General features: G+C 40.1%; 2 protein-coding genes across 3 annotated transcripts in view; one reads left to right on the top strand and one right to left on the bottom strand.

Annotated features, from left to right (window-relative positions):
• The window catches only part of adgra1a (adhesion G protein-coupled receptor A1a), a 20,222-nt gene extending 17,399 nt beyond the window's left edge, over positions 1-2,823 (bottom strand). Inside the window, exons 1-2 of the mRNA XM_056366917.1 lie at positions 2,729-2,823; positions 2,090-2,360 (exon numbers count right to left, since the gene is read on the bottom strand). Coding sequence (XP_056222892.1) covers positions 2,090-2,092 — 3 coding nt within the window. The 5' untranslated portion in view covers positions 2,093-2,360; positions 2,729-2,823. The remainder of the gene's footprint in view (positions 1-2,089; positions 2,361-2,728) is intronic.
• cabcoco1 (ciliary associated calcium binding coiled-coil 1) lies at positions 2,419-10,780 on the top strand. Of its 2 annotated transcripts, none has more exons than XM_056366918.1 (7): positions 2,419-2,782; positions 3,750-3,875; positions 3,965-4,053; positions 7,943-8,112; positions 9,246-9,384; positions 10,189-10,261; positions 10,337-10,780. In XM_056366918.1, exons 2-7 carry the CDS (start codon positions 3,786-3,788, stop codon positions 10,415-10,417), a joined length of 642 nt encoding a protein of 213 aa, XP_056222893.1. In that variant the 5' UTR covers positions 2,419-2,782; positions 3,750-3,785; the 3' UTR covers positions 10,418-10,780. The 2 variants fall into 2 exon arrangements, with proteins under 2 accessions (XP_056222893.1, XP_056222894.1); XM_056366919.1 differs by having other exon boundaries at positions 3,989-4,053.
• The last annotated feature ends 894 nt before the right edge of the window (positions 10,781-11,674 follow it).

An 11,674-nucleotide genomic window follows, 5' to 3' on the forward strand; every position in this document is an offset into this window, starting at 1 on the left:
CTTTAATCTACACTTTTGACTGCCATTTTAAGACAAATTTCGTCCTTTCAGGTGATGCCAAATCCATGAGGTGACCAACAAAAAATTTTTTTGCACTGTGAGTTAAATATATGTGCATTAATATTATTCCACCATGCTCAAATGACTTAGCTGTGGAGGCAGGGATGTGGAGGACGCTTAGAGAAAGTGACTCATATACAGTAAGTGATGTGCATCTCCTGGACAGGTCTAGCATTCCTTCTGTGTTCTGAGGCAACCAACAGTTCGGCCCTCTCCTTCCTTGGAACACACACTCTTACATGTGCATAATTCAAGCTGAAGATTCCTGTGGAGGCAGAAATCAAGAGCTAACTTGGCTCCGTCTTTACGACAGCGTCAACTCGCTTTTCCTTTGTGTTTCCAAGGCCTTGTATTTTAGAGACACTGTCATGTCTTCATCCTCATCTCTCTCTCTCTGGGACAACATGCTCTCTCCTCACGCTCCACTGAACAAGCCATCTATTGGACAGAGCATGACTGAATAAATCCTTTGCCGTTTCTATAAAATTAGTAAATACAGGCGTGCACACACAGCAGCAAAGATCGGTGCACACTACAGTCCACTTGTCTCAGATGAGCGACCACGCTCTGTCTCAAGACGTAAGATTTTGTAATGAGGATTCTTTGTTCTGCCTTTGATGCCTGTGCTTACTAGTAAACAGGATTTTTCTCATAGTGTCAAAGCTTTTCACCAGCTTAGAAATGTTACAGATCAAGTTTATTTAAAAAATAGTAATACTTGCTTCTAAATACATTTTATTTGTCAAAACGTAAAAGCATTCATTTGCTGTATTAATCCACAGAGGGTGAAAAAAGTCTGTCCCTTGGTTTCTGTTTCCTGCTGTCTATATTTCTAAGATATGCAAGAGCTAAATTAAGCATTGAGGATTATCGATCTTGAGTGCATCAGACACATTTCATTAGTATCAGGGATGTCCTGAAGATGTGTTGGGGCTGGTCAAGGCATTCTTTAATTGACTGGTATCATCTACTACAAACCCTCATTTATTTTAAATACAAGGGGGAAATTAGACTTGGGCTCTACAAAGCTGGAACCACATATGGGCTCACAACACTAGCAAACAGAAGACATTATAGAATACACACAAAATAATAATAATCATAACAATAATAGTAGATATAACAATAAAATACACCAATATAGTATATACTCAGTTATGATTGAGGTATATATGGGTCCAAACCTGTCTGAAACCTGCCCAGACCCAACATGCATAAATTAATTTTCATAATTCTAGATACATGATGGAAAAGGGAACCAAGGATAATTACACTGAAGAGCCTGGCCGATACATCAGCTGATATTAACTCACTGTAGATCAATGTATAAATGTAAAGAAATTCCAAAGATATGTTTTGAAACAATGTCACCATTCTGTAGTTTACAAACCTCCAGTTTGTAAGATTACAAATCTGTGATCTTCAGGCCTGAGTCAGGATTATTTGAGTTATGTTCTCAGAGTTAACAAGGCACACAAATCCCTTCACAGCTGTTTTGCAAAGGCTGAGTGGTATGGTTATTAATTTGACTTTGATGTAAAATCAGGTTAGTCACATTACCAGAAACATACTACTAATGCAGAGAAGAGACACAGGGAGATAGTAGGGGGCCATAGCTCATTTTTGCCCTGGGCCACTCTTGTGCATTGATGTGGCCCTGCTTTGCAAGCTGCACTGAGCCTAAAGCAACCAACAGTTTCAACTAATATAATCCAACCTCAGTTTTAAACCTCAGAATTGCTGATGCAGTGCAGTGCAGTGTCTTAGAATCACCTGAGAATTATTATCCTTAAAATGTCCCCTTAACTTGTAACTAGACATATATATTGTTTGCACTGTAACCTTAATTTACTCTTATTTATACAGCCCAATATCCCAAATCATAAAATCCACTAACTCTGATGGTAAATTATGATTTTATTTTTATGTTAATACCCTCAGCTACACTGTTGCAAAAACACCATGTAGTCACAGATCATACATAGACAGTGTATAAAATAGGCGAATGATAAATAGCATAAGAACTCACCATGAGCCTTAGTGGAGTTAGACTTGAGTTGTGAAGCTCTGGTCTCTTCCGGAGGCCCCCGCTCCCCCCTTCGCTGCGCCCTGCGGGTCCATGTAGAGTATGATGATTTCAGCAGCGATTTTTAACTATGTTGATGTCTCAAACACTACTGTAGCAGCAGAGGATGATCAGATCACAGGGGTCTTTCCAGCAGATCAGTACTCTTCCTACAACTCCGCGGCTGCAGGAGCAGCGGTGACGGGCAGTCACGGCCTCCCGGTCCCGACTCCATCTGCACGGCACAGAAATCAAAGCAGAAGATTCGTCTGCCACCTAGACTTCCAGCTTAGAATGACATATGAGTGTGGGCGGTGGGAACGACGTCAGATCACGTTCAGAATCAGTTTGCTATGTAGTGACGACAGGTCCTGGTTTATCCGACAGCCTACAGCGACACACGGTTCTCATTTCTTTAGTAGAACAGCAAGGCTGGTAACAGCGTTTAACTCTACATGTGCGCTCTGACTGTTCTTCTGAATTAAGAATGAACCATTTCTCCAAATATGTTCATCGCAGTGAAGCTGTCAGTCAGTGGATCAGATGACAGACACATCTTAAATGTACTGAGGATATTTTGAGAAAAGAAGACCCCTAAATTACCTGCGGTGGCGTCTTTTCCACAGCTGAGAGCGAATCAGACCCTGTTCAATCCAGGTCAGTGGAGATAGTGGCTGCGCTCAATTTACCACTATAGATGTGCCGCATGTTACGTAGCGAGCAAGGGCGGGGAAACCCAGTTCAATACATTGGAGGCGGTACATAGGGCGGAGGAGGGTGTGACGTTTCATCCATCAGTTGATAACCACACAGCAGCTATATCAGTCTAACGAGTCTTGTTGAGGATAATTTGTTATGAGAAAGTAGCCACCAGTTCACACTCATGAGCTAATGCATACACGAATGCATGCAGGATGTGTCATGAATTCTTGTTGGACACTATTAATAAATGCCCAAGTTGCTAAGATTTAGTGTCATTAGTTAGCATATAACAAATCATCAGTGAATGAATGTTAAGCCACAGTTACTTCATACATGAATTGATACGGCACCAAATTAGCTGGGATCAAGTCACATATATGTAGCAATCAGAGGGGAGCCACTCTGAAAGAACAGGCCTCTTCTCACAGAATTATCCAGCTTTGTTAAATGATCAAACTGGTAACTGCAGTAGTTACCATCAACAGGCCCCGGAATACTGTTCACATTTTATTGATGACTTTTCTGGAATGCCGTCAGTAATATTTACTGATTTTAATTATTTTATTTTAACTGATGATATTGATATTCATACAATAGCAGTGACAACACTGAAAAAAGACGTTGTAGGAGACGTGAGTAATGAAGCCCTGTAGAACGGCTAGTTTACAGAAAGTGTCCTACAGTAAATGGACGAAAATTTGCAAAAGCACATACAGTTTTTCCGATCAGAAAAAAAAAAAAAAATTCAAAACAGAAGGCTATAACCAGCTATCATTCCAACGTGAGACATTATTCTATGTTTTTGATGCCTAAACACAGTAGGAAACATTTTTCGGGTGAAAGTTTTAATGTATAAATATGTGAAATCTCCTCAAAAATAAATATTTAATGAGGCGGGCATCTATTTTTTTCTCTCTGCAAGTAAGAACTTCACCGCTGAGGCCGAAGGGCTGTTGCTATGGCAACGACAAATAGCGTCAACATGTCCGGAGGAGCTACGCGTCCTGAAAATAAAGAGCAACCAAAAGCAATGGACAGTAAACTACAGGTAGAGCTGAGCTTTGCGCTTATAAGAAGTGTTTGCTGTGTGTGTGGGTGGGTTGTCTGACATGGCTTTACTGTGTTTTATCTTGTAAGAAAGAGGACGCTTTGTTTCCGCAGTGGGAAGCGCTGTTTCTCCAACAAACCGCAGAGCTGCAGCAGCGCGGCGCAGACCACCTGCTGTTGTAAGTAGCCTTGACGCCTGTACTCCGAAGCATGTTCAACACACTCGGGAGATCTTTTCGTAATTTACCTTACATTGCTAAAACCCACAAATTGTCCCAAAAAGAGGAAATGACCTCATGCCCTGGTCTTTCATCAGTTTTAAGCCACATTTTATGTCTCAACTGTCAGATCTTTGCTGTTTTAACCGTCTCTTTCATCTGGACGAAGGATTTAACCATCGGGCGTCTGGATCTAAAGTTCTCAATATAGTAATAGCATTAGCAAGAGAGTTACCATCTCTAAGCTGAAGGAAAGCTGGTGTGGAAACTGAGGTCAGAGAGAAGACCAAGTGCATCCTTGTGCATCTCAACTATAGCCATGGCCAAAGCCAAACACATTTCTGTCCTAGGCTCTTCTGGCTGTGGTAACCAGAATGTGACCATGAACAATCATGCCACTCTCCCATGGACCGGCTCATGCAGGCCTATTATGCAACTGGTATGAAATGTGACAGTGGCTAATATTAATATCTAACTTTATCCGGACTTTCCTGTCTTCATCCTTTGAGAAAGAACGGATAAATTTGCTTTGGCTTTGGCAATTTTAACACTAACTGATGGATTTCTTGTCCATGTCAAAACAATACAAGACAATACAACACTGGTACAATTTTGTACCTTATTTTCCCGCTCGCTTTCATCTGCTAGCTTGATATCTGATTAACCCAGTACAAGATCATATCAGTCTAATAGCCTAATACTCTCTGTTTTCTCTTCCAAAAACGGTTAAAAAATAATGACAAAGAAACACAAGTTTTATTTAAGTTTTAACTTTTTATTCATGGTTTCATGTCCATCCAAAGATTACTGTCTCTGGATCCTGGTTATCTGGTTGGAAAGCGACATCAGAATAAAGTAAATTAATCCTGATCTATCAGTCTGAAAAATGCCATTTTAATGTCAGAATGTTCTGGAGATCTGTGGCTTGTGAAAAATGGGTCCAATATTTATTTCGGTGACTATGGCTTGAAAGAATCGGTCATAATCTGTGAGCACTTTCACTTCTCCCATTGGAATGAATAGACTCACCGTCTCCTTTCTCAACTGTTTCTGTTCATACCATCAACACAGTCCCATTTGCGTGATTCACTTATAAGACCACACGCATAATGTCAACACTCCCCTTATCAACATGGAGCACCCCTTTTGCTGAACCCTGCATACCCCAAGAGAGTCTGTAAGACAAGTCAGGTTTTAAACACTGTGCTTTTCAAAAAATCAACTACTCTCCCAGGCAGGAAAAGGACTGCAAGTGTAAACAAACAAAATTTAATTATGGTAAACTGTAAAACACCTCAGTCAGCATCTGTAACGTTTACTTATATACCGTCCTCCCAGAACATCCTGTTTTCATTAGTGAACTTTCTGAGCTACTCACATCTGTTTGTTCTATGTTTCACTCCATTTTGTTAGTTGGTGACCTGAATATTCAAATTGGACCCTAAAAAATGTTAATTTGCTGCAGAATTCATTCCCTCAATTCCCGCACATCAACTTCCCCACACATACTAAATGTCATACACTGGACCTTGTCTGCTCCTCTGGTACTACTCCCTGTCCCCTCACATCAACTTCATTCCTCTTGCACTATCACATACAGGAACATCAAGAGTTATCTGAGTTATCTGAGCAAACCCGTTCTTATGAACATGTTGGAGGCTGAGCTCACCCACAATTACACAAACTCATCAACCGATGGCCTGGTCTCTAAATTTAATGTGCTCCTCTCAGATACCTTAAATCATCTTGCTGCTCTAAAATCTCGCACTCAAATGGTTTACGACAGAGCTGCGCAAAATGAAGGCAGCTGACCACCAACTGTAGCGTCTCAGCAAGAAAACTGGTTTAACTGTACATATACTAGCATACAAAGAGCATTTCAGAGTTTACAAGGAAGCACTTAACAAGGCAAAGACCACTTACTACTCCACCATTATTACAAAAGTACAAGGCAACCCCAGAGCTTTTTCTTACAATCAATAAGCTACATCAACCAGCAAAACAATTTCCTCAAACTACCTCTACAAAACTCTGCTGTGATTTCATAGACTTTTTCCAGAACAGAATAACTTCCATCTACCACCAGTTACATAATATGTCCATGAAATGTAATTATATCACCCCTCCCTCCCCTCCCTGTCAGCTGTTTTTCGGCTTTCTCCCCTGTCGATGAGTAACATATAACCACCGTTAGAAAAACTCAAAGTCTACCATGTGCCTTCTTGACCCCATGCCCACTCCTCTGATAAAATCGTGCCTGCCTGCCCTCTGCCCCCTGCTGACTAAGGATAATTAATACATCTCGTCTTTCTGGCTCTGTCTCTTCCTGTTTAAAAATGGCTCCTGTCACCCCAGTCCTAATAAAACCTGGAACTGACCTGGAGGACCACAACAACTACAGACCAGTCTCCATTCCTAGCAAAACTCTTGAGCGCACTGTGGCCAGCCAGCTCCTGGCTCATATGTCTGACAACAACTTGTGGGAAGAGTTCCAATCTGGGTTTAGGACAAAACATAGTACAGAAACTATCCTCACCAAAGTGACAAATGACCTGTTCATAGCCTCAGATTCTGGTTATCTCAACATATTCATCTTGTTAGATCTGTCTGCCGCTTTTGATACAGTCAGCCACAAACTTCTCCTGGACAGATTAGAACATTTACTTGGTGTCATCGGCACTCCATTATCCCGGTTCAGGCCCTACCTCACAGCAAGAAAACAATTAGTCTCCATCAGAAACCTCAGGTACCACATCCTCCCTTTCCCATGGTGTTTCCCAGGTCGCAGTTCTTTGGCTACTATTTATCATTTACCATTTACCTCTTGGACAAATAATTCACCGGCATGGCCTCAATTTCCACTGCTATGCTGACAGCACACAGATCTACATCCAAACCAAGCCCACAGACACTTTGCCACCATCCAACCTGACCGACTGCTTAAATGAAATCAGTGATTGGATGACCTGCAATTATCTCAAACTCAGCCAAGATAAATCTGAAGCCATGCTCAGCGACACTTTACAAAGTTCTCCATTTAAATCTCACCATCCCTGGGTTCATTATATCCTCTGCAGGTGAAGTTAGAAATCTTGGTGTAACTCTAGACTCCACCCTCTGTTTTAACACACAAACATCACCAAAACAGCCTCTTTCCATTTCAAGAACATTTCCAGATTACCCATTCTGTTGCAGAGACCCTCATCCATGCATTTATCACATCTCGACTTGATTACTGTAACGCTCTTCTCCTTGGTGTGCCTTCACGGGCATTAAATAGACTTCAGATTGTTCAAAATTTAGCTGCAACTACAGTCACGCACAGTCCTGGGAGCACCACCCCTACCCCCGCTCTTCAGCAACTACTCTGGCTCCCAGTTAAATACCACATTCACTTTAAAATACTGCTACTTGTCTATAAATCTCTCCATGGTCTAGTACCTCAATACCTAACCAATCTTCTCCATCCCTACAAACCCTCAAGGTTTGGACAGACTGCGCACCATGGGTGATAGGACCTTTAGTATAGCTGGCCCTAACCAATGGAATGCTCTCCCCCAGACTCTGGTTGTTTCTTTTAAGTTGCAGCTTAAAACCCACTTATTTCTGCTGGCCTTTCCTAGTGCTCTTAGACATGTACACTGTGCACTTGAATTGTTGAATTGTTGCTTTATTTATATGTGTATAGTTTGGGTTGCGCTAATAAATAAAATGTACTATAATTATTATTATTATTATTATTATTATTATTATTATCATCATTATTATTATTATTATTATTGTTGTTGTTGTTGTTATTATTTATTAGCACGTAAGTGACTGTGGTTCAGCGTGTACTGCTTGTCTGTAGGGAACTGAAGGAGATCCTGGGCTATAGAAACCATCAGACCTGTATGAAGGAAGCTGCCCTCCTTGATTGCTACGTCTGTTGTTTCTGGTGGACTAAAGAGGCCAAGTTCACCCCCAAACAGGTCGCCTTCACCATAGCTGTACTACACATGCTGCTGGAGAACATAAGAGGTAAATAGGACAGACAGGCAGAGATATCTTATAGGGAGTGAAAAGAGGGAGGTAGAAATTTTTTTTATCTAACTTACATCATATTTGAAAATTTGAAAAGATTTGAAAAGTCTGCTCCGCATTAACATGCAATGATCCTGTAACTTTTTCAAGAGTCTGCTAATAGATTTTCATGCAGACAACATGCATTTGAAAATCTGATTTGTGTGGGCTTTACATTATGTTTGTGTAGCAAATAAGATACAGTGGAAAATATAGGATCTAAATATAGAGGTGTGTGAAAAAGGAAAGCACAAAATGAATTAAGAAACTTAACGTATTTGCAACAGGCCTTGTTCACAGCACACATTATGATGACATAGCAGAAGTAAAGGTGATGATAATGGCTCTGTAACATTCAAGTGTTCCAGTAAGCCATGACAGTATGACAGTGAGCTAAAAGGAACCAAACCGGGATTTTGAAACTGAATCATTGTTCATTTTATCATTCACAACTTAGCTTTTCCTACTGTGTAAAAATGTCTGTAATGAAAACAGACCTCTGCTGTGTCTCATATTACTTCCTTGCTCACACATTCACCATATAACAGGCACTTCTTAGTTGTAGAGCTGTCAGTCACTTTCTAATCTAATAAAACGAAGAGCATTGCATTGTGTTGACTGAAAGTAGGGTGCATGCCATGGATGCTACTTTTTTGTTCCATTTTGGATTTTTGAGGGCATGATGTGTGTACACACTTATTATTATAGTGTATTATATAGAATAGTGGAGTGATTTTAGAAGACGCTTTAAACTGAGTTATCAGCTTATTAAGTGCACCTCTACAATCTTAAGTGATCCATTACAATAGCCCAGCATCAAATCCTGCATTTTTAGATTAGAATATTAGAAATAGCTCTCAATATAAAGCTGTTCAATACAAAACTATAACTATAACTAAACTATAACTACCACCTCAACATTGACCAGGATGTTAAATTGACATGTTTCTGATACTTACAAAAATTGCTCATTGTAAATGAGCACTTGATCTTTAAAATGTGTTTCCATGATGCAGAAAACATGACTTGTAAATGCATTACACATATATCATAATCAATGCACTAAACGGTGTCTTTTCATCATATTCCAGAGAAACAGATGGGTTTAGTGGAGAACTTGATGGAGTTTGCTAAGGCCTTAGCTACTGCCTGCCAAACGTCAGAGGAAGACACCACTTCACTTCTGGACAGAGATGAAGCCACAGAGCTCATATGTTACATCAGAAACAGGTAACAAGAAAATCTAAAAATGATTATGTATTGGGCAGAAATATCTATACATGGGGTTTTCCAAAATGTGATTCAAAGGTTCCATTATAGGTTATGTAGTGGAAATGTCATATTTTATATTAATCCCATGTTATTAACTTTGTGTCCAATCTGAGCTTGTAAAATGATGTTCACAAATTATTCCAAAGTGCGCAGTTGTAAATCAACCTATAAACATGTAAAATAAATTTGCATGAGAAATTCAAGTTTTTTCATGTGTAGAAAAGATTTGTATCTGTAAAAAAAAGACGGTGAATAAAATCTATGTAGAAATGATGTCAGTGGTTAGGTTAGGACACAAAGGGAAAGTGTTTTTGTGAATATGTGTGTACAGATCAAGTGGCAACCTCTGGGGCTGAAAAAATTAAGCCAACACAGACGTGCCCAAAACCGCACTTCTTTATATGGCCGCTTGAATCTGGCTCCAACAGTGAGTCAATCCCCATAGACTCCCACGTGAAAATGTCCAACTTTACAGCAGAAATACACATGTTTACAGCCCATTACAAAAAACTGTCGCCAGGCTGGGAATGTCCAGGTGGGCCCAGCTGGGGCATAGCTGAGGGTGGTGACTGCTTGATTGTGATATCACAAAGTTATTGAGGTCCTGACAGCTTGTTTTAAGGCAGATATTCTGATACTTTCACAGTGTTTATTTAGCACCTAGACCTGCTTTATAATCAGAAAGATGTGGAAATCTCACTTTCTACAACATGGGACCTTTAATAATTATATAGCTGACCCTGTGTGTTGTGTTGGTTCCAGTTTGTTTCAGAAGTACAGACTCTACCAGCTTCTCCTCACCACACCGAGAGAGGAGTTACTGACAGGCATGAAGGTAAGGCAGCTTGTGATTGTGGTGTGTGTGTGTCTATGTTCCTTGAAGTAATATTTTAAACATGCTGTGTTCCAGAGAAACATTGAGGTGTTCAGTTGTCAGGATGCTCTCATGCCGTTGGAGGAAGACATTTCCAATCATATCTACTTCCAGTAATCAGACTTCCTGATATCCAGAAAAATGAACAGGTGATGATGGCTACATGGATGGATGGACCCAATGAGTGTGAGCTGTGACATGTGATTCCCTTGTTGTCCACAGTGGGTATTGTCTGGAATCATACTATATGAACAGTACTACATTTGTTTCCATTTTGCTTTGTTTTTCGTTCCCATCATTGCCATCCTTATTCTGTCTCATCTTGTTTTCATTTATTAGTTCTATTTATTTACTCTGTGTTCTTGCTCTGTAAAGCGGCCTTGGGAAACTTGGAAGGCACTATAAAAATCTTATTGTTACCCTCCACAATCTGTGTTATTATACTCAGATGGATCAAGTAAATTAAAAATAAATAATAAATTACTTAACAATTTATTGGTTCAAGTGGATGTAAAATGCTTTGAAGACCCACTTCACTTTATACAACCTTGGTTGAGATCTACTTTTTAACTTAAAAGAGATATAAAAAATACCTTTTATCCTTAAGATAATGAACAAGGGTTTAACATTTGTTTTAGACATCTGGACACAGAAGCAGTCATAGTCATCTAATAGTGAAAAGGTTGTGGGGAGATGAAAGGAGAGGAGGGGGTTTAGGCAGGAGAAGTCAGGCATGAGAGGTGGAGGTGTTGCTGGGGAGGAGTGGTGAGCGATGGTAGGAGACTGGAGATGGCTGGGAGTGAACAGCATGACAGAGAGGGTTAACAGGCAGCGGCTTGAGGGAAATGGAGTAAAATTCAGGCACTGGAGTCCCGGGGCATAGGCGAAACAAAGTTAACAAGGTAAACAAGGAAATATTCATGGAATAACTCAAGTATACTAAAACTGAGTGGCGGAGAGCGTTTTTACCACGTTGACTGGGTGAACAATGTCGTGATGAGTGAGATGAGGACCAGAGTGCATGAACTATAGGTGATGAGTATATAACAAACAGGTATAGAGAGCTGCCAGAGCCAGGAAGAGGTAAATGCGCCTACTAACATTCACACACACACACACAGTCAGACCGGGAAGACACACAGTGAGCCACAGGGAAACACGGGTTCCGGGAAACAAAGGTGAGCTATTTTTTAGTTTTATCAGTTACTTACTGATTTTATATATGTATGTTATTATGATCTTTAGGTTTAGATGTGTGTGATATATAAGTTATTGTGTGCATATGAGATGAGACACATTTGAGATACTATGTCATAATAATAGTAGTGTCATTTAAGACATTAGTTGTAGTTCTTATTCAGTCACTTGTACAAT

This window comes from Seriola aureovittata, chromosome 21 (assembly GCF_021018895.1).
Source record: "Seriola aureovittata isolate HTS-2021-v1 ecotype China chromosome 21, ASM2101889v1, whole genome shotgun sequence".
NCBI classification, from domain to species: Eukaryota; Metazoa; Chordata; class Actinopteri; order Carangiformes; family Carangidae; genus Seriola; species Seriola aureovittata.